At 35.4% G+C, this 22,119-nt stretch overlaps 1 protein-coding gene across 2 annotated transcripts in view; it reads right to left on the reverse strand.

Moving 5' to 3' along the window:
* Positions 1-22,119, reverse strand: part of LOC128213198 (ATP-binding cassette sub-family A member 2-like) — a 59,367-nt gene that overhangs the window by 7,462 nt on the left and 29,786 nt on the right. For both annotated transcript variants that reach the window (XM_052918754.1, XM_052918755.1), the window contains exons 18-40: positions 21,993-22,107; positions 21,308-21,498; positions 20,602-20,752; positions 19,719-19,923; positions 18,461-18,634; positions 17,533-17,713; positions 16,297-16,509; positions 14,544-14,911; positions 14,034-14,239; positions 13,000-13,111; positions 11,761-12,051; positions 10,988-11,356; positions 10,182-10,427; positions 8,582-8,792; positions 8,148-8,253; positions 7,641-7,755; positions 6,694-6,754; positions 6,202-6,376; positions 5,861-5,976; positions 4,829-4,976; positions 3,818-3,941; positions 3,289-3,421; positions 95-218 (exon numbers count right to left, since the gene is read on the reverse strand). In XM_052918754.1, the coding sequence (XP_052774714.1) occupies positions 95-218; positions 3,289-3,421; positions 3,818-3,941; positions 4,829-4,976; positions 5,861-5,976; positions 6,202-6,376; positions 6,694-6,754; positions 7,641-7,755; positions 8,148-8,253; positions 8,582-8,792; positions 10,182-10,427; positions 10,988-11,356; positions 11,761-12,051; positions 13,000-13,111; positions 14,034-14,239; positions 14,544-14,911; positions 16,297-16,509; positions 17,533-17,713; positions 18,461-18,634; positions 19,719-19,923; positions 20,602-20,752; positions 21,308-21,498; positions 21,993-22,107 (4,135 nt within the window). The remainder of the gene's footprint in view (positions 1-94; positions 219-3,288; positions 3,422-3,817; positions 3,942-4,828; positions 4,977-5,860; positions 5,977-6,201; positions 6,377-6,693; positions 6,755-7,640; positions 7,756-8,147; positions 8,254-8,581; positions 8,793-10,181; positions 10,428-10,987; positions 11,357-11,760; positions 12,052-12,999; positions 13,112-14,033; positions 14,240-14,543; positions 14,912-16,296; positions 16,510-17,532; positions 17,714-18,460; positions 18,635-19,718; positions 19,924-20,601; positions 20,753-21,307; positions 21,499-21,992; positions 22,108-22,119) is intronic.

Below are 22,119 nucleotides of genomic sequence, written 5' to 3' on the forward strand. Positions count from 1 at the left end.
GTTCTTTTTCATATAACATCCATGTAGCTAACCACCATAAAGTTTTTAGTTTTCAGTGAATACTGTTTTGTCTTTATTGGGCAACAAATTGTACCTTGGTCAGGTTTTCGAGACGAAGCAGATCTTTCCGGCCTGTTCCCCGTGTGACCCTCTTCCTTTCCGTTGCCACATCAACATCTTCCTCCCCTACTCCATTACTAGCAAATTTGACGTGCCGCCTATATGAAAGATATTTGATATATGCGTCAGTTCTGTGAAAGATTAGATCAAGTTGCACTTCAGTTAAAATAGGAAACCATAAAAAATGTTCAATTTCTTCATGGCATTCTATATGTGTTACAAATGGTCAATCTTACACACAAATGAAAACTGAGAAATAATGCTCAAAAAAATTGCACCAGTAACCAAGTTCGGTGAATATCTCAAGTTATAAATATGTTATTTAAGTGTGATAATGTGGAAAACGACACACACGGATGGCACTGGACAACATGTTCCCTTTACATCTGCCATGCTCCGCAAACGTCATAAAAAACGTTTCATATTTATGACGATTGGTTGAACAAAATGATTTACATACTAATGACTATTTATAATTTATTAAAAGTTGAAGTAACAGACAACAAAATGTTTTAATTACATTTGTTCTTTCATTATCAATAACGCAGTAAACATGGTGAACTTTATCAAGAACTGAACATTATCAGCACGATGTTCATTGTTCAATTTATCATGAAAGTACAAATGTAATTCAAACAAACCCCAAGCTTTGCTGACAAGGTCGAGACACCTTTTAAAACAAGTGTACATGTTGTATCTAAACATACGGGTATGTTATAAAATAGTTCACCTTTTTAAGATAAAAACGATGCTGTTAAGAACATTGTTAACTTGAAGTTCTGAATGATTGGCACATTGCTTATCAAATAAGGCGCAAATTATAATAATTAGATATGGAATAATACGTGATGATATAATATGAAAATTTCCCTTCCCCGTGTTAGTATTTTCTCTTGTTGGTTAAATGTTATGTTTTAATCCTTCTTTTAACATTTTTTTTCACATTTTCCCAACAACTGTATGAATAACAGCCATTAGACAATAAACTGAACAAGTGATATACATAACAGATGTTAGTTGGTGATAGTAACAAACTGATTTTTTTTTTTAATTTGGGAAACAATATTTCAAAAACTGTTTTTATAGGTACTTAAAAATTCAATAAACAAACATGAAAAACAAATAACAGGGAAAAACTGGATAATGAAATGATGTTATATCCCGTTGAATTGTGCTTAAATAACATAATTATAACATTAGCATGTTGTGATGATTAAGATAAACTGTGTTAGAAAAATGTACATAAAACCACACTTACCAAAATCTTGAAACATGATTATAAAAAAGTTCACTAAGTGAAACAGTTAGAAAAGAATAATCAAATGATCAAAATCATCATACCGTATTTTCCCGACGAAAAGACGGGGAAATTTGGTCCCGATTTTTAACCTTAAAGTAGGGGGCCGGTCTTATAGGCGAGTCTATAAGAATTTCATAAAGAAATTAAAATATTTTGGTAAAACATTATTCCTTACATTTTCCTTATTATAAGGCTTTGCATATATAATGCACATACATGTAACTGGCAGATTTCAATACACATTTTATAAATCGTGTCATTAATTTATCCGCAATCATCAATGGTTATTTATTTCTCAAAATTTAAGTCCCATTAACTAAAATCCAAACAAACGAAAATTTAACTCATTAACACATGGAATGTGTTCTGTTTGTCGGCTGCAGATCAAACAGTACAATTTGTGACGTCACAGCACGAGCTATGTAAAATCAAAGATGCACTGCAATGGTTTGTATTTAAATAGGTCAATCAAATACCGTATGAACCCACATAACTCCCAAAATGGCGTCTAGGCTGGTTCAAACATACCATACCATCGGAAAATAAAAATCAATAATCCTAAGCAAATGAACAAATTTAGTTGATAATTGAATTGATTTAGCTTGAATATTATCACAGACTTGGAGAATTTAAAGTGCTGGATTTGCTTTAAAAATTGACCCCGTCTTATAAACGAGTCGAGACAAAAACACCAGATTTCATGGGCAAAGTTAGCGGGTCGTCTTTTAAGCGGATCGCCTTATAGTCGGGAAAATACGGTACTCATATGAAAGCTTTATGAAATGATCGCATAGACACTGTTCAAATGCCAGCGTGTCTTGTTCCAAAACAAAACATTAAGAAGATGTTACAAATAACTGACTTTGTAACTAGTCATACTATTTTCATTTAGTTTGACTGTGAAGAAAGCTGACAAGATATACAATCAGGCTTGAGTCCGTTTTCCTGGGTAGAAACCAGTACTGGTGTCATATTGGAGAGGCCATGAGAAGGTATACCTGGTGGGAATTGAACACCGAAACCTCTTGAGTGAGAGGCAAACACATGTACCACTACACCACCCTCAACCTGTCTAACTTCAGATATGTTTTGAGAGGCCATGTTTACCTGGTGGGAATTGAACACCACAGCCTCATGGTTGAGAGACTTAACATTTTTTATAATTAATAAGAAAAGAAGATATAACAACAGCTGAAATACCCCGTAGCTACAAACAATGCGAACACTACATTTAAGGGAAAAGTTCAAAGGCACACACAGTTCAAACATATTAACATCCATCTTGGATGACAATATGCAAACACTAAATAAATGTAACGTCTAAAATGGTTAATACTTAACTGTTTCGATTGATTGTAAAGACAACTATAAGCTGATATGATTCACTCTTGAGTGAGTTTCTTTGGCAAAAACCAATTTCAGGTTTTTTTGAGAGGCCATAAGAAAGTACTAGGGCTTGATCCCACAACCTCTCGAGTGAGAGATGGACACCTATACCACTATCAACCTGTCTTACTTGAGATTTTATTGAGCAAATAATATCACATCAACTCTAACAAGAGTGTCGCAGAGGAAATGCTAACGCTTGTCTATTCTGGATTTGTCAGTCCAACAAGGGGCATAATTCAATAACTATTAAATCCATTTAAGCCCCTTGCTATATATGTGCGTTCTGATTGTCTCTGGAAACATGTGTATCAAGTTTCATTTGAACATCTTTGAATAAGATTTTTAGTTTTTTTGTAAAGGTTTTGGCATGATGTGGACAACTTTACCAAAGCTATCACATAATCAAAAAGAAGTAGAAAGCCTTAAAATACATTATTCAAATTATTGTAATTGTCACTATGCATATTATCTTTGTTTACCTGGCTTTGATGAAGAATCTATATTCACAGAGCAGGGTGATGACAAAGAAGACGAGGCCCATGATGGACATTATGACTAGCTTCTTGGTGATCAGGTCCCAGCGCAGAGGGGATAACATCTTGTCATACTGACCTTTAGTGGGAAATAAACATGTATATAAGTTAGAAGACTTATAGGAAATTTTGGTCCTTACCTAATACTTATATTCCAACATTTATCAAGAAATTATTATAAATTATTTTGATCTTTCGACAAAAAATACCAACACTTCAAGCCCCTATCAAGGACCTAATTAATAACCTAAATATAAGTGCTTTCCAAACAAAATCTACACAAAACTATGATCTTTTCAAGGTTCTCTGTTAATGCCCAATACTGTAACATTTGTCAAAGACAAAGATATACAAATTCAAGTCCCAGTTGTCTAAGATCAAATATATTCAAGGACCCAATTCATTCCACCATTGTAATAGGCATACTCGAAAAACATGAGTACCACTTCCCCTTGCAGATTTGTATTCGACTTACCAGTTTTAAAGTAAAACTCATTCTTGTACTGGTTGAAGGCAATGTCCATGAGGCCCCGACCAAGGCAGTAATTTGGGAAAATGAGGAAAACATCCTTCATAATGTCATGTACACGATTCAGGGCCTGAAATATCATGAAAATCGGTATTCATCAAATGTCTCTTTTACTAACAAAATTGAGTCTTTTCTAAATAGTAATTGCATTATAATCATACCAGCTACTTTAGCCTCAGTAACAGCAAACAGTATCATTATCATGGTTTCTTGCAGTTGCTAATTATCAATCCTGGAAAAAGTCAGGGTTTTTTTTTTTGAGGGGGGGGGGGGGGTCTGTAAGAACCCTATAGAAACTGTTTTCAAAGTCTCTTATCCCCCAGTAAGGCTTATATAGAAAAGCATACTACATAAGTTCAGAAGGTTGCTGTGACCTTGCCCCCCAAGGTAGGGAAACTGGTCTCGTGCAAAAGACATCCTGCTACTATGGTGGTCACTTCTGCCAAATAATCATAAAATCCAACAATGTATGACAAAGATATGGACAGGACACCAACAATCATCAGATAGGCTTATATAGCAAAAAGTTCAAAGGTTGCTGTGACCTTGACCTTAACATAAGGAAAACTAGTCCTGTAGCAACACATCCTCCTGCTAGGGTGGTATTTTTTGCCAAATATTTTTGAAAATCCGAACATGAATGAGAAAGATATGGACCAGACCAAATTGGGACAGACATACACTTATGTTAGGTTAAAAGGTTTCTGTGACCTTGACCTTGAAGGTACACCTGCCAAATTATCTTAAAATCAAACCATGATTGAGAAAAATAGAGACAGGACAAATACGGGATGGACCAAAGGAAGGCCGGACTGACTAGCACATGGATGTGACGACACACATGAATCCTATATAACCCCCTTTTGAATGACAGATGGAATGAAGATACTCAACACATTTTTACTCTGGCCAAACCAAATAAAGAACGCTGCTGAAAATAAGGTTACATCAATTTACCTTATCATATGAGAATATCTCTAGTAGGAAGCTACAGACAATGCATGTGATTCCAGTGAACAGGTTGATGACAATCAGGCAAATGTAGGCTGTGCTGGGCTCCTTGAAGAAAAACGAGGCTGGGTACATCACGGGGGTCATTGACCAGCTGGAAATGAGAAATAAACATGTATTTAGTATGTACATAGGGGCAAACAGGAAAATTAGGCAACGCTTGCCAACGAGGCAGGGTTCATCACTGGCATCATTGACCAGTTGAAAAACAAACATAAAGTTGTTTGTGTGTGATTTATTACATGACTTAAATTGAGTGAAATTGGATGTGTCTTAAATTGTTTAAAGAGTCAGACAAAATAAAACAGAATCAAACATAATAAAACAATAATTTCTGGGAAAAAACATTTTTTTCATAAACTTAAAACTTTATTTGATAATTATACTCGAGCAATAACTAAACCACCATACATTAGTGTTAACAGGGACATTACTCTGGATTGTATCTGGAAAATAATGTCGAGATCAACCTTGACCGAGTCATTATGCCCACAAACGCTGTCATCATGATTAAGAAATTAATATACACCTGGTGCTAAAGACGACATGTTCACCAAAAGTTACACATATTTATCGCCTTTTCATGCGCCTCAAAAATGGAAAAAAGGGAACATTTGAAATTTCAACTGAAAGTGAAAGAAGCAGATATATTTTGTTTGCCTTGAAATTGAGTAGCAATAAAGTTCACTGCATAAGCACCAAAAGCTATAGTTCAAGAGAGCAATAGCAAAAAGTGATATATTTTGGTGTTGAAGATGTGAGATTTATTGTGATCTTACACTGAAACAAACAAGTTTTCTTTGTTTTTAAACCATAAAAGGATATGAAATGACATTTCATTGTAGTTTCAAAATGAGGTGCATGATTGAATGTGAACAATATGTCATTTTAGAACTGACGTCACTGAAATATTGTCCGTAAGCTTTATGTGCAATAACGATCAAGTCTGAAGTGAGACAGTGAAAAATATCAACTTACCCATAAAGGAAGAAGAGTGCAATAACAGCTGGCAGGTTTGTGGAAGAGACGTAGGCCGGGATTTGGAACGCCAGGAGAATAACAATGATGCACACCGCCGGAATCACATAATTGCACTGGAAGAAAAGAAAAATGTAAGGCAGAATTTATTCAGGAAAAGATAACAGACTGAAAAGCTCATTCTTGAAAATCCTGACAATAGTGTTTGTATAAGCAGGTTTCATGCCATAAGCAAGGTGTAGGGACTCTGCTCTGTTAAAATTGTTAAAAAGTTGACAAAGCATTTTAATATTACAGTTTAACTGGAAAACACTGACCCATAAAAAGAATCCACAACTCACCATATCCCAAACATAGTTAGCGAGCCAGTACATGACTGGGTTAAGGCCGCTGACAAACTGTAGATGTTTCGCCTTGATTGATCGTTCATAGACGAGGAAGACAACGAAACTGGCTGGCACGAATGACATTGCAGCGATAATAAATATTGCAATCAGAACATCAGCTCCTTGCAGACTGAAAATTAAAGTAAATGCATTGAAATTCTTGTATTAAACAAAAGAAAGCCCAATACTTACAATTAGGGATTAAGGGATGGCAACGAGTAGTAAAATTGGTACTGGAGTACACTGACATTCTTCTGATCAAGTCCTCGGGTACTCAATTACTCGGGAAACTGGTGTTGGTTTTCGGGGATACAAGTTCATGGATGAATTGCTAATGTACCATGTGTGAGGGTAGTCGTTATATTGGCAATTTCCATCTTTAAGTCTATCATTATTATTAAAATTTTCCTTTTTGTAGTACAATTGAAGCTTAATGGAAATACTTACATGTAATCCATGTTGAGAATGTTGTTTGTTTGGTTCATCGGATGATTTATGAGGGTAATTCCTGAAAACCGAAATAATGACAATCTAGAAATTTCCATCAAGAATGTAATATCATTTAAGACGATGCAAGAAAAGTTTTAAATAGTATGAAAAGTCAGCTAGAATTTCAAGCAGAATTAACTTCTGTTATGAATAAAGATGATACTTCTTGTGTGGAACAGAAGCCTTTATTATAATGAAATCAACTATTTAAAATATATGTCATGAGAAACATTCTTTCAAACCAGGGGTCTGTTTGAGTATGAGAGATTTATGCCCAAAGTAGGGTTAAGGGGCTTGGACCCGTTGTGAAAATGTTTCAAAGGCCATTTAGATTCATTTTAGGGTACTTTATAGTTTCTATTGTTTTTGATGAAATATCCATGGATTTGTTTACAGCTGTACAATAGTCTGAAGTTCTAAAAGCTCTAAACCCTGATTTCAGGATTAGACCGATCATTTAGAACCCTATTGTTAGTAAGTATTGCTAAAAACTCCCATTTATGGCCAATATAAAGTAATTGCTGGATTTTCATCCAAATGTTTTTGAATTGGGGGCGGGGGTAAACATTTATTATTCTTTTTTTTTTTTTTTCTTACATTACTGTTTCACCGTTGAATAATTGTTCATGAATATGTGTTCATACATAAGGGACCATAAACATGTGATGCTAGACGAACCATAAACACCATCATAACAGTTCTTATACCTTTATTACATGTGAATGTTAACATCAACACTGGCTGGTATGCATAAAAGCCATTCCTGAGCGGTACCTGACTGCATAAACAGATCCCAGTTCAACATTTTTTATTCGAGTCAATATAATTTAAGGGGCTTCGACGAAAAAAGGGGGAAGGTGGGGATGAAAATCTAGCAATTAATTTATAGTCCCTACAGGCCTTACCATAAGCTGCAGGGTGTCCCTTGATGGACTGATTGAGATTCGCCCGAAGTATGGCGTTGTTTAAAGTGTTCAGGTATGTCGGCATGGAGTGGAATCCTTTCTGATTAAACCATGCCTGTGTAAAGTAATAGTTTTTATTAGAAATATTGTTATACGAGGTTGCCATTATCTTTCTTGAAAGTTTTGAACGCAGCAGTCAAGCTATCAAAATTTAGAGGCAAGATATATTTATATCACAAATCTACATGATAACTCTGAAATTTATGGAAAAACACACTTCGTTCAACATACCAAATTGAAAGTATGTACGATAGGTTATTGTAGTTTTAAGTTAGCCTCTTGATCACACAATAGCTAGAAACAAGTGGTATAAGAGCTTGAACAATTGCTTTACCCCTAACAACAAGTATTAAAGGATACAGTAATAGGAAGAAAATAGCAAATAAGATAAGTATGCTTTTCCACTCAATTACTAGAAATCAAACAGCAGAAAATATGAGCACTTACAATGGCTGTTCCTCTCACAGCTAGTTGTCGGAAAATGGTGGGGCTGTTCTCTCCAAAGTTCTTGGGGACCGACTCACATTCAGTGCCAAAACTGAATGCTCCATACCTGCAAATTATGACATGGAAACTAAATAATCTATCACAACTCTTTAACTTATAACATTACATTTCCTGAGCCGATTAACCTATGATGTCTGTATTGGTCTGTAGTATACAGGTAATATTTCCCCTTCTTGTATACGCCATTATATTTAAGGAGGAGCCTTACCTATGATGTCTGTATTGGTCTGTAGTATACCGGCAATATTTCCCCTGCTTGTATACGCCATTATATTTAAGGAGGAGCCTTACCTATGATGTCTGTATTGGTCTGTAGTATACAGGTATCATTTCCCCTTCTTGTATATGCCATTATATTTAAGGAGGAGCCTTACCTATGCAGCCTGTATTCGTCTGTAGTATACAGGTAATATTTCCCCTGCTCGTAAACGCCTTTGTTCATACTCTTAACAGAGATATCCTGCATTATGTCCCGTGTAACAACCCGGAATTCTGGGGGTCGCTGCGAGGGTTCTGAACATTCGAATCCGGAGTTGTCTTTCTTGCATATACAGTTAGGGTAGTATCGACCATCTGGCATGGACACTGAAACAGATAATTTTCATTATTTGAATTAATGTAGAATTCATAGATTGAAAAACTACTGCACAAGAATCATCTGCCATATTCTCATTGGTATAGTAAATTCATTATCAACTACCAATGGTGAGACAGCGCTTTTGTAATGATTTCTGACTGGTAGGTGTTATGATATTATATTGAAGCTGGGAAATGGATAAATAGCGGCACTTATACTGCCTTGCTAATGAGTTAGCTTTTATAGTGATGTGGTAAAGAGTCAGGCTGTAAAGAAAAGGGGTGGAAGGTTTGTTCCCTATTAGATGCACAAAGGCTATTTGTAATAGGTCACAATATTTTACAGGCTGCAATATCACAAAAAAAACTCAAGTTATATCTGAATCTCAATATTAACCCTTTTTCCTCCATTTTTATTATCACCGACCACTTCATGACAACTACGTAGCCCCTTTACGACAGAGGTCAAGGTTAGAGTGAAAAACACGGAAGAATTTGATAATTGATGGGTTTTTGATTGATTTAATGGTTTTGATTGGATTTTCGGAGAAACTTACTTTGACAATGACGATGACTGTGAGGCTAATAAGCCATTGTTTATAAACACTCACCAGGATGCACTTAAGTGCTTGTTTCAACTGAAAATGTACTGCATGAGTCGAGAGATTTTTCTCGGGATTTAGTTAGAGTTGAAGATGAACACATTCTGTCAAAATTAAGTCAAATAGTTAACAGTCCACTCTGACTAGGTTATTTAAGTAAAAAGTCCATGGAGACATAGTTTGAAAATGTGTATGTAACTGACACTTGCCTATGCGTACATTGATACTGTGTTGTTTTGATACATGTAATTCATTGAATAATTGATGATGTAATGAATAAATGACGAAACTTTTTTTATTTATTTTATCTGCTTGACTAGTATTCACTCGGCAACAGAGGCAGACTACAGCTCCATATTTGTGAAATAAAGTGGCAAATGTTACCTGTTACATAAGGTAAAACCAAAACTAAAATATGTACTTTGCAATACCAATACCCAGCATTACATATATAGTAATAATCTAATATATTTACATTCACACTTCATTCCTAAACGATGGTTGTTGTTTACCTTCGGACTCCACCCATTTTGAACAGCCCCATTGCATACCATACCCCAATAAAATGCAACATGTCGAATTTTAATCCTTAAATATTTCACCACTTGACCATTCACCACCCTAATCAGCACAAATTCAGTAACGAGACCAACCCACTATTAAGACAATTTTCTCGAAGTCCCATAGGTGGTCCGAATACAGCGGTTTTACTGTGTATCTGTTTAAAATATAATGAAAAATGAAGAAACTTATAAAATCTGAAATTAATCTTAAACCTTAATTCAAGCGAACATACTTGTAGGTGGAACATCTTGGCCAGAATGCAATTCCTCAAGCCGTCCATTGTTAGAGATCACCGCTGCTTGCGGCACATAATTCTCGAGTTGAATTCCCGGCACGAACACACGCTCGCATCCCGCCTGGTAGTAGTGAGAGAGGAGACGTAGCGTGTGCGCGGAGTTGTTTTGATTTAGCGTTCGTAGAACATCACTGTCAAGTGTGCTGTTGAACGGCGATTTGAGGACGCATGTAGCACCAACCCCTAAAATTAAAGATGCTCTCTTACTCCTCCAAAAAGGATGTACCACAATTAATACAATTGCTTCAATTTACCGAAAAGGATGAATGGATATCATAAACAATGGTTCTTATAAAGAATACTGTGTTTAATTTGAAAGAAAGGTGCAGAAAACATGGCATTTCTACCTTATGAGGTGATCACTGTAAATCTTTTAGGAACCAGTCATTTATTATTTGTGCATTTTCAGCTCTTAAATGCACAGTTACAATCGTTTTATCAGTTATTAATATTTTCCATATATGCATTATTTGGTAAGTAGTTAAAGGTTTAGCTCTCAAAATATATGTTTGTTAAACTTGTTTATGTTAAATGCAAGTATAAATATAACTTTTTGTTTTGTTTTGCTAATTAAAATTTTCTCTGCTATCTTTTGAACAGCAAGATATTTTCAAAAATACAAAAAACTAACTCAAAGACAAGTTAAATCATTGACTATTTTTAGCAAATTTATCCTAAGGTGCAGTACGTCATAAGAAATAATCACATTCAGACATTTTTAAAAAGAGTTCTTGAATTATTACCAGAAGGGAGATGGAAGGTCTTGATCAAGTCATCAGGTCCTTTATCCTTCAAATAGTTCACCGCTCGTTCACTTGAGTGTTCATTAGAGATTGGTATATAATTTCCCTTGGGTTGGGTCACATTGAAATACATGGACGGGCTTAATTCCAGTGGGGGTAAGTCTTCATCTTTAGGGGCTGAAAGGGCTACCGTCATTGCTATGGAAACGAAAAGGGCTGGTAGAATTATCTGAGAGAACAGACTTTTCCAGTTGCGGGTGATGTAGTGGAAGCGTTTGATGATCACAGCTCGGAAATGGTTTAACAGTAGCCATTTGTTAGACAGAACATAGGATCCTTTTCCACATAACATTTCCATGTTTCTCTGATCTGTAAAAGATTAAAAAGTCATTATATAAGAACAGCCCGTTTAACTATTCATGCTTATTCAAAAATTGAACACCAGTCGAACAAAGGGCATAACTGAACAATAATTAAAGCCAGGGTGGTGGGCCATGCTTCAATTGTGTGTTAATTGTCTGGCAACATGTGTACCAAGTTTCATTTGAACAATAGCCAAGTTCAAATTTGTTAGATGGCGCCACTAACAAAAGACCTAATTGCTATAACAATACCTCCAGTTTCTTCTTTGAAACATACAAGCTTAAAAAAATAACAAACACTTAAAAAGGCATTGAATATGATTAAGTGATGCCAATAACTAACCACGAAAGATAATAATTATCATTTTGTAAAAATAATTTAAAAAAAAAAACACACAATGACTATTTTACCTCTTGCCTCTTCTTCAATATTCACTTCACTTTCCACTCTTTGATTGGTCTGCTTGTCTGCTACATCGACTCCTTCAGTCCTATTTTGATTGGCTGGTGCCTCAGTCATGTGACCCAGTTCCAGTTCATTTCCTGGACTTTGATTGGCTGGTTTGAGTTCCAAGTCAGGTCCTGAATGGCCACCTACAGCTTCAGTCAGATCATCATCCAATGAGAGTCTAGCTGGAGGAGAGGTTGTGGTGTGGGAATTCTGTTTGATTTGGAATGTTTTCATAGGCTTTGGTTTTTTATCTGCAAATAACAAATTTTAAACATTAAACCCGACTATGTTCATACAAACAAGCATAAATGCATGTGTATATATTATACTTATACCACTTTACCCCCAGCAGAGCTATTGAAAAAGTGTCTTCTTAAGGTTGTAAGCGGACCGTGCACGAGAATTTTGAGTAATCCCACTAGCCAATACATTTTAGTTAGAAAGGCCATGATAAAATCTAATGTTTATCTTTTGGAAAAATATTTATATTTGTAAATCTGTATTTATTATTCATTAATGCATTTATTTGCTCACATATATATATATGCAATACACTTATCGTCATATAAATCAGATACAGTTACTCGCTTTTTCTTCAAAAGTGTCCTCTTACAGGCTTCTTACGTCTGTAAGAGAACACTTTTGAAGAAAAACTAGTACTCGCTTTTTCTTCAAAAGGGTCCTCTTACAGGCTTCTTACGTCTGTTAGAGGACACTTTTGAAGAAAAACTTGTACTGTATCTATTATATATGCCAACATTTTTACTGCTACTATGGCTGAAGTAAACATGAAGAAAATATATTCAAAAAGAGCAAAGTGTTTTAATTCACCATTCCAGTTGAAAATCGAGTCAGCTTTCTATTATTCATTAAAAGTTGACATTAAATAAAATAAAGGTTAATAATACATGGTGAAGCTGTGCCATTCACTGATATTTTGTCCAAGTGATTAATTGTGGCAATTCTCTTTACCGGCTTACTCTTATTATCCCCTATCTAATTTTATTTGATATTAAGGCTATTCCATAAAAACATAAAAGAAAACCGGGGGAATGCAATTATTTTTACATTGTATATGGGTGGGTGTCTGTTTTTTGCTAATTTGGACCCTAAAAGGGTAAATTTGCTTTTGAAGGGGGTTGGTATAATTTAAATGTTTAAATGGAATAGCCCTAAGCTTATTATTAATATTTCGTTACCCTCTTCATCCCTGATGGCATTCTCTGTAACCTCCAAGAAAACCTCCTCCAGGTTGCTATCGGCAACACCATAACTGGTGATGTAAAGCTGCTTGTCCCCAGACTCAAGGGCCTGAATAAGATCAAAATCACCTCAGTTTTAATCATCTTATGGCCATATGCAATTTTAAAAATCATTTGTGGAAATGGTTGCAATTGGATTTTTATCAATTTGATACATTGGTCTAAGCTTTACATATATGACATTATTTCATACTTAGTTGAAAGTAACAGTTGTTTTAAGAAGGACATAGCAATTCTCAGAGCCTTAACTTAAAGAACAAGAGTGCAGTGGAACGGACACCAATATTAAACAAGAGCTGTCACAGAGACAGCGCGCTCGACTATTCCGCCGCTTTTCAGTGTATGGATTAAAAAGTTTTGGAGAAACATGCATGGATCACTGTTAGATTAGATTTCAATGCAATACATGATGTGCTGAGATATTTACATAAATTGAATGGAAAATATTTGAGGTGGTACGCAAACTTTAACGTAAATTCTAAGTAAAAAAGGGGCATAATTTTATCAAAATGCTTGATAGAATTACCTCATCCTGTGTACAGGGTGGGGGCATGATGTTGAACAAGTGTGCAAAGTTTCAAAGCCATATATGTCAATATTTGAGGTGGTACGCAAACTCTTACAAAAACTTTAACATTAGTGGTTACGCCGACACAGACACCGACGCTCGGGTGAATAGGATAGCTCTCCTTATGCTTCGAATAGTTGAGCTAAATATAAATCAGTCGAACAAGTAAAAAAGTTGTCATTTGTTAAAGACAGAGCTATAGCCCTTGCTGTACATGTGCATTTTGTCTCTGGCAACATGTGTACCAAGTTTCATTTGAGTATCTTAAATGGCAAAGGCCAATGTTTTTAAACAACAAAGCAAGTCCCAATGTGTACAACAGCAAAAAGGCTAAGACAGCACATACAATTTGCTTTTCTTTAACAACAGTCATTTGTGATCTCATAAAAATATTTCAACAAACCTGAAAAAGTCTTTCAAAATTGCCTTTCTTTGCCTCTTCATAAGGCAGGATATAATGTAGCTCTCTTTTGGTGTCCGTTTTCAGGTAGGCAGTGGACACATACTTCTGTATAAACTGGGTCACGGAACCGGCATCACACTTACTTCCTGTTGCTGGTGCATTGTGGGTAGGATCTTCTGTGTCAAGGTCATCTGTGGAAATCACATCTGGAATAAAATCACAACACAATAGTGAAATTAAATGACAGTTATTCATGCTATACATTCTCACTTAGAAAGATGATTCAACATACCTACATTTACAACCAGTCAGAAGTATTCACTCATAATTTTTTATCATGAGCGTTAAAGAAAAAAAGCTAAAGGTAACTGGATAATGGCTAGTATATGGAAGATGATCTGTCTAAAATATTACTGATTCAATGGTTAATAAAAATCAAAGGTAGCTTTGCTTTTTTAAGACAAGCTTATCATTAATTGCAAAACAGTCTGAAATCTGAAGTACCGGTACCTTCTTCATTTTCCTGTTTAACCAATTTTAGATGGTACCCTTCACAGAAGGTATTCTTCAGAAACAGCGGGCTTCCGCAGCATTTCAGTGCCCCATTGGAAATAATCGCAATCCTGTCACCCAACAAATCTGCCTCATCCATATGATGTGTCGAGAGGAGAATTGTACGTCCGCTCTTATATTTGATCAACAGGTCCCAGATGGCGCGTCTGGCGTAAGGGTCGACTCCTGCTGTTGGCTCGTCCAAGATGACTGTTCGGGATCCACCAACGAATGCGATGGCAACAGAGAGCTTACGTTGCATACCCCCGGATAAACAGTCCACCTGGCTTTTACGTTTATTAGGAAGTCCAAGGTCCTCTATCATCCTGAAAGGTTTTTCAATAATAATTAATTAATAAAAAAATTGTATTTAACAACAACGTCACAGGTAAGGGTAAGTTCAAATTCACTTGATTTCAAGTAAAGACCCATACACTTATCGATAACTCCTTCCTGATCTGTTTTATTATTACAATAAGCTAAAATATTTACAATCATAATAAAATGAAACGTAAACTAGATATTTCACCAACAAACACTTTCATGAAGTTTGGTGGAAATTGGATGAGAAATGTTCAAGTTAGAGAGCGGACAAAGCTAAAATGGACAATTTTGACAAATTCAGGGGGCCATAACTCTGGAGTGCCTAAAGCGATTTGGCTGGTTATTGAACTTGACCGAGATATTTCACCAACAAACACTTTCATGACGTTTGGTGGAAATTGGATGAGAAATGATCAAGTTAGAGAGCGGACAAAGCTAAAATGGCCAATTTTGACAAATTCAGGGGGCCATAACTCTGGAGTGCCTAAAGCGATTTGGCTGGTTATCGAACTTGACCTAGATATTTCACCAACAAACACTTTCATGAAGTTTGGTGGAAATTGGATGAGAAATGTTCAAGTTAGAGAGCGGACAACATTGTGGAGCCGCCCGCCGCCCGCCCGCCATGGGTGTTCCCATAATACGGCCATCGTAAGATGGGTGTATAAAAAAGCAATGACTTTTTCGATTTGATAAAATTAAACACAACAGTAATGTATTAACTCTACAATTGTTTAAACAACATGATATTGATCACGTTTATTGCAACAATGTTACATAGGAGTGTGGGGTTGTGATGTTGGGAAAACCGCTGTACCCTGAGAAACCTGACATGTATGGCTTGTTGATCATAAACCAAACTGACATGTGCCTAGGACATAAATAAATAGCGGGACATCTTCGTTAGAAGGGTATGTGCTTACCAAACAATTGTTGTTACATTAAATTTTCAAAATGAAGAAATACGTTCTTCAATAAGGTCAGGATTAAATCTGTTGAAAGATATTTAACAAACTAGTTAAAAATATCAACAGCAGACTCAATTAAAGGCCTAACATGTACCAGCTTAAAAACCAAACAAGTTAAAACCCTGGCACCATTTTCTGGCTACATCTTAAGTTCCTTATAACAGGATCAAGCCCAGCAGATTATTTTTCATATTTGGTATAAATTGTGTAATATTCACTTTTTATTGAGTTTTCAGGCTTTTAAAGGATAAAATATTTGAAATACAAAAGATTAAGTACTTTTTGATTTGGAAGAAACATATTTATGTGAGTACTTTTGCAAAATGAAAAAAAGATACTTAAGGGAGTTAAGCTCAATAAGTTTTGAGAAAATAGGTCCACATACATGTAACCATTCACTGTCCTTTAAAAAACCTTACATGTGCATCTCGGAGTTGATATCTGATGTTTTCATGCCCTTTAGTCTGGCGTAAAACCAGAGATGTTCCTCCACCGTGAGTTTATCAAAGAGAACGTTATGCTGCGGACACATGCCAAGACCTTGGCGGATAACCTCCATGTCCAGGCGAATGTCGTGCCCGTATATCGTCGCTGAGCCAGAAGTTGGTGGGAACAGACCTGTCAAAATGGACCTGAAAAAAAGATCACCAATTCAAACAATCTGTTATTGTTATTTTTACGTTTTACTTTCATCACAATACATAACTTGACAATAATTAAATCAGAGATATAGGCCTTGCAACATATATGTATGTACAAAATGTCATTAAAAACATGTTCACAAGATTCTGTGTGAATTTCTTGAACAACTGTCAGACAAAAATTAAAGGCAGAGTTAAAGGCCCTGCAACACATGTACACAATGTCACTGATAACATGTTAACAAATTTCTGTGAGACTTTTTTAAACAACTGTCAGACAATCAAGGTGCATAACTAAAAAAAAAAAATCTGATTTAATGAACTTTTATGCAAATATTGTCATTGGTTACAGGTGTACTTTGTTTCATGGGAATTTTTGAAAGATTTGTGGAGTTTTTGATGAAGTCACGGTAAACTAATAGGTTTTTTCACATTGATGATGTCAATTCCAACAACACCAAGGCTATGACAATAATTTGAGCTTTTGTCTTTGTAAACCTCATTTCCAACTACCGACAAACCATTGAAAAGCATTTTTGTGAAAACCCATACCCATCATGGGCTATGTCATACATAAATTTCATTCTTTGTTTGTTTTCAACACTAAGATCCACATTGGTGTTCATGTTTGTTCTTATATTACTTAAGTTCATGTAAAACAAAAAGTTTCATTTGCATGTAACACGTTGTAGTTTGTTTTTAAATTATCAAACTCCAACATTAAATTCATAACAGATTCAAATATATGAATATATATATATTCACTTAATTAGTCTATTTTACCAGAAAAATAACTTTAAAAGCAAAATAAAATATAGGTTACGAAATAACTTGAGGTCAGGTAAAAAATTACGTTGTAAAGTGTACAACATAACTATGGCATGAAGTGACTATGTAAAAGGGTACAAAATTATTGAAAACCGAAACGACTATGGTACAAAATGACAAGGGTACGAAATGACTAGGGTACGAAATGACTTGGGTATGAAATTACTGTAAACCATAAAAACTTACATGGTGGTAGTTTTGCCAGCGCCATTATGACCCAGAAAGGATGTAATCTGGTCCTCGTACAGATTCAAACAGAGATCCTTAACTGCAAGCTTGTGTCCAGTTTTGTAAACCTTGGTCAAATGGTCAATGGTCACCCCCTGCGTCAGATGACTTGGCTCAGTTTCAAACTTGGAGGCATAATCTGAAATGTATGAAAATATCAAGGTATATTCTGGGAATAAATTTTATTGACGCCTGGCTTGTGTCCGTTCTAAAACATCTTTGTCAAATAGTCAATAGTAACACTTGTGTCAGGTGGTTTGCTTCAGTCTCAAGCATGGAGACGATGTCTCCAGCTGTTCCTCTGCAAATTCAAAAATGTTATCACAGTTATACAATGTATTGGTATGTCTGACATAATGCAGAGTCTTTTCAAATAGCTATGGGCCAGGTTCCAATAAGATATCTTACTTGTAAACCTTATGCTGCATAAAATGCCCTTACGATATCTTTGTTAAAACACAGTTTATACCAAAATAGAGGCTACGCCTAGAAATTTACGATTTGAAGCCTTTCGATCTATTTTGAAATGGGGTCCAGATTGTTTCCTTATCAACAGTAATGAGATTCACGGATATCGTGCACACAGACTCAACATATGTAACGAGATTCCTGGGGACGTATTCATAAAGGATCTTAGTAAAAAATTCAACCTAGTGAAAATGTTTTTAACAACGAAATCTTAAATACTCACAAGTTTTCATCAAATTTCTCATGCATTTATTCTTCTGACCTTTTTCTTTCTTTTCTCATTTATATGGTGGAAAATATTGTAAGTTTTCTTTAAATTCAACTTAGAATTATTATTTTTTCACATAGAAGAAATTTTACACTAAGATGCTACATAACTTAATGAATACAGCCTGTGTCCATTAAAATAATAACTCACTAGGATCGCGCCCAATAGCCCCTGCCTGTTCATCCTCCATGACAGAGAATCCCCGATGTCTCGCGCAGAGACTGAACATGCTGCAGCACTCCCCGTCGGTCAACTTGTGAGCCCCGCCACACCAGTACGTCTTCGTCAAGGGGAAATACCATGGCCTCGGTAGACCATACTGGCCTATTTGGAACAAAGGAGCCTCTTTATCAATGAGCTTATAACAAAATATCATAAATTCAAGACTTTAGGTAAGACATTATGTTAAGACCTAATAAAAGCTAAATTTGTTTCGGGTTATGCGACCCTAACTACGGTTTTTATAGTCATTTGTTAATTTTTTTTAATTAAGTGTGTGTTTTAATATGTAGTCTAGACCTTTTAAGCTTCATACAGAAGCTTACTTTAACACCATTCTCCAATGGTGACAATAAAATTAATGTTCTTGCATAATTATGTCTAATAAAAAAAAAAAGAAGCCTGCCTACCCTACCTGTTTTTGAAAGGATGTAACCCTAACCAGATCATTTTTTTGTCCTCAAGTTTGTAAATTTAAACACAACTATGCTCAAAATAACAAATACAACTATTACTTTCAAAATACATATTATTACTACATAGAAGTATCCATCTTCAAAAAATTAATCGCACAATAGTCAAAACAGTATTCGATAAGATGGGGCCATTGTTAAAATATATCATAAATGTGAAGCTCTTACAAAATATGCCATCACCAAAGTTCTTTCAAAAATGTTTTTACATTCCTTACAAAACATGTCGTGCCACAAGAGGAAGACAGTGTTTGAAGAAAAATCTTGGTCATAATTCAACAAATATCAAAACAAAAATATTTGGACTTTTTAGGCATATGCCTATTGCCATTGGGGCCATGTTATGGACAAGTGTATCATACAACTGACTCCTTCATTCCTTGTTGATTCATTATATTTTTTAAAACAAAAAGCCAGGCGGGAAAATATTTCGCAATGCTTATTTAGAGTTATTTTTTTTATTTTATTTCTGACACTTGCTAAATACTCAATTAATAATCATGATAATTATGTTGTTGTTGTACATTTGATGATATTATTCATGAGTACATATTTAACACATTTCATGAAAATATCAATTTTCGAGCTATTGACAGCATTCAATCTTTTGCACAAGACCTTTTGCCATGATTGAAGATGACTTCACCACCAGGGTTATTACAATACCTGTACTTCTTTATTTAAAAAAAAGGTCAAGTGACCAATGCAAAAATCACCTGGGAAGACTGCCTCTATGTACCAGGCAAGCAGGGCGTACAGAAATGAATCCAATATCATCATCAAGTGCACCATTAGAAGATTATACTGGTCTCCCTCAACGGGCGATGTGTGAATGTTGTTCCACTGGACCCCTACGCCGGTTTCTTCGTAAAAGGCAAAATACTTCCCGCCCAATCCGAAGGCTGTTGTTGAAAACAGAGACTGAAATAGAAAGCATGCATAGATGTTAAACATTGACAAAGATGATTACAGACTAAAATCCAAATCCTGAAAAATCTAGTTCTGAGTAAGTGCTATTCAATAAAATCATATAACCCCCGAGATAAGGCAATTATTTATATTGTATATGGGTGGGTGTCTATTTTTAGCTAATTTGGACCCTAAAAGGGTAAATTTTGCCTTTCCCCTTGGGGTTATATGCTATATGGAATGGAATAGCCCTTAGATAAATTTAGGCCCTAAGCGGGGTTAAACACCTGTTGAAATTGTTTTCAAAGCAGTCTTTATCCATCTCAAGTTACTTTCTCCAATGCAAATGTCCTCTCATTGTGCTTTACAATTGCATGAAGTTCCAATTAATTCCATCCAGTACTTTTCAAGTTATACTCCGGACAAAAAAAGTAACAAAGGGCATAACTCAGTAATAAGCAAGAATAGAGTTATGGTTATTGAACACTGCACTTCCTCTCATTATGCTCTATCATTGTATGAAGTTTAATCTAATTCCATCCAGTAGTTTTTAAGTTATGCTCCAGACAAGGTAAATTGCAACGGACCGACCGACAAACTGACGGACCAACTGACCAACCGACCGACCACAGGGTGACTCCAATATGCCGCCTTCAAACTTCGTTTGTCGGGGGTATAATAAATACTTACAACAAAGGTTTTCACAATGGATGAGATATTGTCCCCAGCAACATCTTCCTTGATGGCGACGTACATGTACGGAACATAAGTCAGGAAGTAGATGATTCCCGCACATGCTGCTGCAACCTTTGCCTTTGAGTATAACGTGCTGATCAGGAAACTGGAAATAGGTTACAGTTATAACATACTCTGTTCGTCTTCGGTATATCAAGAGCCTCGTTAGATAATGCCAATACAGTTATGTTAATTTTTAAATTTAGCTACATGTACATTGTAACAATACATCAAGTACAGCTTTAACATTTTGGTCACTTCATAAAAAAGATTGCGAAATGTCACATGGATATCCAAATGTCTTATTTAAATGCTTTTAAAGCATATAATAAATAAAAGGAGTGTTTATTTCAGTGTAAGATCTCAATACATTTCATCTTGTAAACAAAAAAAGTAAATTATTTACTCGTGGCTACGCCACTCGTAAAATATAGCATTTTCATCAACATTTATTCATTAGCTTTTATAATTAACTTCAACCAACACCTGAAAATATATTTTCAAACATAGTGTTTACACCAATCATGAGTCCAATGAATGAATGAAGGAGCGAAAAACAAACAACAATCTTACAAGCGAACAAACTATCGAACAAATGAATGAATATATAAATAACAAAATATACAGAAATAAATAAATCCAAAAATTGCCAATAACTAACCAGAAGGAGATGGTTGCTATGGAGAACAGTTCCAGTGTAGTGAACACGAGGAGGGGATCACTGTAGATTAGAACGCGGCCATATTTCAACATGACCGTCAGCACAATCATCGTAACAGTGAACTGGACAAACGTCGTAATAAACCATGCAAGCCAATGGACAGCGTTACTCAAGCCCATCATTTTCATAACCTTGGTGGAAAGGGATTGTTGTTTAAGTACATAATTATATAATGGTAGTAAATGTTAGCATGCACACATTTTGTAATATAGAGTGAAATTTATAATGCAGTTAAATGCAGGATTTCTAAAAATTTGAAACTCAATTGTTCCAGGACTGTCGACCCATTCCCCACCATCCTCAAAAAAGTGGTGCCGTTATTGTGGTGCCATTATAGCTAATATAGATTGTAATTTATAGAAAAGTTTTTCAAAATGGGATTATGATCAAGATACTGCGCATTTCTTACATAGAACGCTGCGATCATTCTTCGGCATTTAGATAATATATTTATTTTTTCGGTCATGAAATGTGGGTCTTACACTATGAGCTTACTGTGCACGAGTAAGGGACTTTATAAATGGGGTTATCAATAAATAGCTTATTAAATTACTTATTTTCAATGAGGAAAATTCGAAAGTGCCTAGCAAGCATACTTCTCTCAGAAAGACAAACTGTTGCCTACCTCTTTAAGTCTTTGTTCTTTCTCGTAAACAATACTCTGCACCAGCATGGCAACGGAATACACCCAGGAGATCGTCAGGCATAGCGGCATTACATGCTCGATCATAAACACAAACCTGAAATACAAG

Source organism: Mya arenaria, chromosome 13 (genome assembly GCF_026914265.1).
Source record: "Mya arenaria isolate MELC-2E11 chromosome 13, ASM2691426v1".
Classification (NCBI taxonomy): Eukaryota; Metazoa; Mollusca; class Bivalvia; order Myida; family Myidae; genus Mya; species Mya arenaria.